We start from the raw sequence: 6,765 nt of genomic DNA on the forward strand, positions 1-6,765 counted from the left end.
GAATGAGAGAATCCCATTCTTCATGCTCTGTAAAGATTTAAAGATGTGAAATCCAAAACTTTCCGGTCATATGGCTTTCTCTCTCCCCCCATTAAAAGAAGTCTTAACTTTTACTTAAAGCCCAAACCGCAAGAAGAAATGAACCAAGAGCACAGAGCTTTGCATGAAAACCAAACTACATTTTGCACACACAAAAAAAAATCTGCCTGGAGCCATATATCACGTGCACCTTTGACCCAACAAGGCATTCAGAAAGGCCCTATGTTGGATGCTGGCAAGCTGAGGTTGTACTACTGAAAAGAAGAAGGGGGAGAATATTCATGGTATTTTCATTATTATCAGAGAAATGAATCAAATAAGTTTTCAATTGACAAATTCCCCTGCAAAGTTTTGCAACACAGAAGGAACAACACCGTGGTACTGAGCAAAGAGCCAGAGTGAAACCAAACACCCCCTCTTCATCCTGCAGCCCTACAGCCACAAATAAACACACAACAAAGTAGTCTGTTCTTAACACTTTTTTTGTTTTATTGCCATTCACAGCAAAGCTAAAGACTTTGGGGTGGTTCCTTTGGAGGCTTTCAAGTGCTTATCTCCCCATTCCTTCTTTGTTTGAAATAATGTGAAAGCAAATAGAAAAGGCTGGGCTGTGGCACTGCTAAAAAGCTCCCCCATAGGACCCAGGTTGTTCAAAACCACACCAGCGGCAGTCCAGCCTGCAGCTGGAGGATGCCCTGAGAAGATCCCTCTGCTCCAAACCAGCGCTAGGCAAGCAGCAGACTGGGACATAGATTCTTTCCTTCTCAGTTCTTGTTATCACTTCCCTTAAACTATCACAGCTTGCTATAAATTTATCTTCCCACAGTGAAAGTGCTTTGTTCAGGACCAAACACAATTCTGTCTTGCTTACGCGGCTCTTTCGTGCAGAGTTAAACAGGGGGCATGTAGCTTGCTAACAGGACATCGTGCTAACATACTGCCGTTGTTGTACAGACTTGCTAACAAGCGCTGCACTGAAATAAAACCTTTCAGGGGAGAAAAAGCATCAGAAGATGTACTATAACCCTGACTAGGCAAGCTGAAAGCTACTGGGAGCCTTTCAATATAACTGAGGGAAGAGAAGGGGGAAAGCAGGGGAGATGACAGAGAGAGAGAGGAGGAAGGACACCGGGGCGAGCCAGGAACCTACAGGAAGCCAACCCCCCCTGAGAAGGCTTTGGATTTCAGAATTAGGAAGAAGTAGCATGAACCTCCCGTAGCTCTAGCTCTGGGGAAAGAAAATACTACTATTAAACAATACGTAAGGAGAAGGAAGATAAACTGGATTTAAACAATAGCTTTTATTTCAAAGCACTCTACAGAGCCTGGCTGAAATTGGGAAGCGTGGTATCTAATTACTTAAACTTCTACATCTGGAATCTGATGATAGTAATCATCCAAAAAGGGCACTTAACAATGATTTAGAGGGAGGGTGAAGGGAGCAAATAATGCACATCTGTTGTCAAGAGCTTTGGGACCAGCTATTTACCTGTTACAGCACTTCCAACAAGACCTCAAAGACTTTCTGTATTGACAAAATGTCAATCCCTGCCATAAAGAACAAACACACAGTGCAGGACCAGGATGGAAAACCTTCAAATCTCAAGACAGCATTTCTCCAAACTTCCCTGTCCCATGAATTACTGTATGAGAGTTTGCAATTAGCCGATGCAATGGTGGAAGTCTGTGAGACAAGTCTCTTCCATTGGCACACCAGTAGCATATAAAGATGCCTCTACAGAAACGGAGAGAGGGGTCTGGGCAGCAGAGCACAGGATAAGACCTACACAATTGTTCTCTTCCTCAGTGTTCAGGGCTGGATTCTGTGTTACTTCACACTCTCCTCCTCCAGAAGGGTTTTACTACTTGGTCTGCCCGCACTGACTTGGTGAAGTGGAAAAAGAGGTCTCGGATCTGAAAATGCCTCTGAGGGATGGCAACTATAAGAACTTAAGTGTCACTGAATTTGCAAGCGCACAGTGCTAGCTACTATTAAAAACAGAATTACACAGTCAGGCATTTCATTTACCTTAGTGCTCAGCTAGGAGGTCCCCACTGGCCCAGCCCTGCTGCAAAGAGCAAACCTCGCTGAGCACTTTCAGCTTGGATCCATTTTCCCCTTCCTTCCCATTCTTGCAAGCAGCAGGTGTTTTTGGTCACTGACCTCCACGAATCATCAGATTCTTTCCCACCTCCTCATCTCTAACCTGCCTCTCAGACAACAGCTGCTTTGCCAGGGACTTCCCAGGCTCTGGCTGCTTCTGGAAACTCCCTTCAAAAAAAGAAGAGGAGAGCAGTTATAACCAAAGGGGGTGGAGGAGAAGGGAGGGCACACAGAAGGACTCTTCACACCCGCCTTGCACTGCCTGTCCTCCTTCCGCAGGAGAAGATCCAAAGGGAAAGCATCTCCCCAGCTCGCATCAGGCAATGAAGCAGCCTCTCGAGAGTGGAGTGGGGGGCAGGAAGGAGGTGACAGTCCCCCAGACCACGCTTAGTGATTCTGCCCCTCAGCATCACTGTATAGCCCAAATAAAGTTTCTCTCTACCCCATTCACAGGGTCCTTCCCTCTCCCACCCCTCCCTTTCCACCTAGGAGGGAGAACAAGCTTTCAGCTCACACAGCTGCACTAATAGGCAGGAGCTACAATCATCAGGCAGCGACCACTTCCCTGATACTTTAACACAAAGTCCTCCCCCAAGGATTTGTTGCTTAACACAGCAGGAATGAAAGGGTTACGTTTAAAAGGGTGAAATGAAAGAAGGGGGAAAAACATCCCACGACTGAGGAATGTCAAACTGTCACAACGGCATCAACCGTTTCCTCAGCAAGTCTGAGACTCGGCGTGTGTAGAATCGCCGTGTCTGGGAAAAAAAATAATCTGTCAGAGTAAATGGTTCCATCTTCAGAAAAGAGCTTGGAAGAGCAGCTTGGCACAGAAGCTTTAAATTGTTTTCTGCTGTTTCTAAACCCAGGCTCTCAGAAGAGATCAAAAGGCAACCCACCTTCCCTCGAGAGCATCCCATCCCAACAGCCGTGTCATGGTTTTGCAGCCTTTGACAGAGGAATCTGCCTGTTCACAATCTCTCCATCTCAGAGACACCAATTAGTTTCCACCCTACAAACGCTTCGGTTGTAGGCTGCACAGCATCTCTCCTGCATCGGGATTGGAGCTGGGGCCTCAACACCGCTGCAAGTGACAGCCTGAGTCAGAATTTGACCTGTCTCAAATCTGGCCCAGGTTTCTGGCTTTGGGTTGTTTGCCTGTTACTCAATCAAAACAAGCAGCAGAAATCACTGTTACCTGATTGCAACCAAGCAGAAGTTGCATAATGAGCAGGTAAACTTTTCCTCTCTTGCACTTCTCCCATTTCAAAGGACAGAACCATCCTCCTACCCTGTTCCTTCCAGCTCTGGTACCCAAAACCCTTCCTCTGAGGCTACCCCGCTCAAAAAGGTTTCCTCACTCTGGACTGCAGAAGCATTCTGGTGTCTCCTCCCTGCTTCTGCCACTGCCAGGCATTCCCATTCACCTCTCCTACTTGGAAAAGTGCGCAATCCAGTTCCTCTCCCTATTTTCTGTCATCCCGCTTTCCCTCATCAGCATGCAATCTCAGCTTCATCCTCTGGCTTACGCATCCTCACTCTCCCTTTCTCCCTGCAGCCCAGAGGTTTCAATCATTTCCACACTGAAACTCACCTGACCCTGAATCGGACACTTGCTCCTCACCTCTTACTGCTCTCGTTGTCCTGAATCAGGTCACCCAGCCACCAGAAGGTCTCATACGTTTGAGTCGCTCTTTGCCCTCCTCTCCCGTTACCAACTCCCACCCGTCCAGCCACCACCTGCTCCCTTCCCATCGAACACACCACCACCCAACGGGACACCATTTGGTCCCAGATGTGGCATATTTATAATCCCAAAGCCGTGATCAGAAAGCAGCAGCCTCCACCTAACACACAGCGGAGAACGCTAATCAGTTTTTCATAAGGAAACTGCAAACCGAGCTACGGGAAACTCAGCAGTCTGGATTTACACACGGGGGAATATCGGAATCGCTTTCATTTTGACTGAAAGAGTCATAACCCCGCATTTCACCGAGAGCTGAAACCAAACTAGAAACAGAGCACGTGTCAAAACCATACAAAACTACAACTTCTGCATGGTTTTGATGCAAAATAATCTAAGCAGGCTGGCAGCCTACAAATCCTAACGATTTTGTGGACAAATCTGGGGCAAGTTTAGAATTTGTAACGTAGTGTGTTATATGTCAGTTTAGGTTTCACTGTGAATATTTTTTAAGTGGAACACTAGTGGGCTCTGAGCACGGCTCTCAGCGTTACTTGCCAAAGCGAGAGCCAAACAAGCACAGCTGAGGTTGGAAACTGGTTTCACCATTAACCATTTTAAGGTCACGTCAGTTCTAGGTCCTGACTGGCAGCGTTGGCACCCAAGGATGTCATCTCTCTCCAATCCTACGTAAGATGCTAAAGACCTGCTTCTGCTTTAGACAAAGAGTTCCTCTCTTGCGCAGTTAGCTCACAACATCTACCTTGAAGAAAAAGGACCGGCCTCAACCAGCTCTGCTGACAGGTACCAGCCTCGTCGTGCGAGCAACCTCTCCTTCCAGCTCCCACACGGGAGCCCCAGCATCACCCAACTCCATCCCAGCTGCCAACCTCAGGGTCCCCGTCCCACCAGCAACACGAGAGTCAAAAACAAAAGGCGCTTCCCATTTCGCATCTCCCTCGTCCCCTCAAGCTTTGGGTACACAACCACGTGCCCCCAGCAGCCAAAATGAAGCGGTCCTTTGGTAAAAGGCAGGCAGGGCTCCTCAGCGCAACTGCTGCAGCCCTGCCAGGACGGGACGGGGTCTGCACCCAGGAGCTGGGGCAAAACACCCCTCAGCCCCCCGGAGCTGGGGCAAAACACCCCTCAGCCCCCCGTCCCGCAAACCAAAATTCACCACGGAGTACGTAAGACGGTCACGGGCCTCCATCTCCCACCACGGCGGGACCTCGAACCGCAGCACCAGCACAGACCCCACGGGAGGACGAGCACCCACCGGGGGGGGGGGGGGGGGGGCTCACCCCTTCCCCGTGGCAGGGCTCCCGCCTGCCCCACCTGAGGCTTTGCAGCAGGGAAAGGCCGTGAGGGATGGGATGGGGCAACGCCAGGACTTCACGGGGTTCGGCGTGGCGACGAGCCCGGCCGCCCCACCGTCAGCCCGGGGGCTCGGCCGGGCCCCCCACCCGCTCCCCGGGCAGCGGAGAGAGAAAGAGGCGCGGGGCAGCCAGCGCCGGGAGACTCACAGTAAAGCAGGGCTATGGATCGCAGCAGCACGATGCGGGTCAGCCAGAAAGTGCCCGGCGACGGCGGCGACCCGACCCCGCTGCCCGCCGGCCCCGCCACAACCCGCTCCGGGGCCCCGCGGGTGCCGTCGCCCGCCGCCGCCCGCCTCTGCCTCAGCGCCGCGCTGGGCGCCGCCATGTCGGAGCCCGCAGCGAGCATGCGTGAGGCCGGCCCGGCCCGGCCCGCCCTCCCCTCCACCACTAACCGCCCCCGCCGCGACGCGGGCTGCCGCCGCCGGGCTGTGAGGGCTGAGGCGAGGCGGGCTGAGGCGGTGATGGCGGGGCTGTTGGGAGGGTGTCCCGGGTCGGCCGTGTCACTGACAGCCGCGGTTTCTGTGGAAAAATGGCCTCTGTACGCCTCGGCCCCGGGGAGCGACCTTTGGAAAAGTGCGAGGAAGTGCAAAGTTAAGGGAAAAAAAGAAAAAAAAAACCACCACAGGAACGGAAGGAGTTGGCTGCAAAACCCCTTTGCCCACCTTCCGCCCAAGGAGGCCGGGGCCCTCTGTGGAGCCATGTCTGCTGCCACAGGCAGGGTCTGGCCACAGCCCCTTCACCTCACCCTGGTGTCCCCGGGCTCCGTCCCCGAGGAATAATTTTTAAGTTAAATTCCTCAGGCTTTCGATATTTGGCGCTTCTGAGGCTGCCATGATTTCTACTTCATAGTACTCCATAGCCACCAAGCACTTGACTCCGCGCTGAGTTCATAAACGCTGTTTTTTAGCAAAACCACGCTAATAAAGCGGCCTCGGCGGTCATCAGTGAGTTTAGGTGTGCGTCGTGCTAAACACCGCCGTGCTAAACTGTTCGATGGTCTCTGAGAAAGTATCTGTTATCAGGTGTAACGTTATTCAATGCTTTTCAGACTGTAAAGCGGTCCCTTCTAAATGCCTCTTTTGTTTTTCCAGTTTCCCATCACCGCTGCTTGCATTGTTCTCCTTAGAAAAAAACCCTACATAATGGTGCATTGTATAGGGAAAGAAAAATAAGCTATTTGTTAAAGGCCTCTGGTATACTGCAGTTTCGCTCTCCCTTTGGATTAGCCACAAGGGTTGGCTAGATAAATTTAAAGAGATGTAAGCTAGTGGTTTCCTTTGTGGGGTCTTTATGAAACTTTTACAGCAAATTCCACATTAAATGGAAATGTCTGTAAAACAAACTGGATAATTGAGGAAATTACGGAGGAAAAGAGGAGGGTTTAGGCTAAAGATTTAGCAAAAAAAAAAAAAAAGAAAAGTAATAATTGGAGCTGGGAAGGGAACGCTGCACTGGGTCGGTTTTCACTGCTGAAGATCGCTCTGAGATCTGCCAGATGCACAAGTTGGGACGGTAGCAGGAATGAACACCAAACTCAGCCGACCCGAGCTCGAGGGACATCG

General features: G+C 50.8%; 1 protein-coding gene across 1 annotated transcript in view; it reads right to left on the minus strand.

Annotated features, from left to right (window-relative positions):
- LMF1 (lipase maturation factor 1) overlaps positions 1 to 5,546 on the minus strand; it is a 204,128-nt gene extending 198,582 nt beyond the window's left edge. Inside the window, exon 1 of the mRNA XM_075058540.1 lies at positions 5,351 to 5,546. Within this exon, the coding sequence (XP_074914641.1) occupies positions 5,351 to 5,528 (178 nt within the window). The 5' untranslated portion in view covers positions 5,529 to 5,546. The remainder of the gene's footprint in view (positions 1 to 5,350) is intronic.
- Positions 5,547 to 6,765: the final 1,219 nt, after the last annotated feature.

This window comes from Buteo buteo, chromosome 27 (genome assembly GCF_964188355.1).
Source record: "Buteo buteo chromosome 27, bButBut1.hap1.1, whole genome shotgun sequence".
Taxonomy (NCBI): Eukaryota; Metazoa; Chordata; class Aves; order Accipitriformes; family Accipitridae; genus Buteo; species Buteo buteo.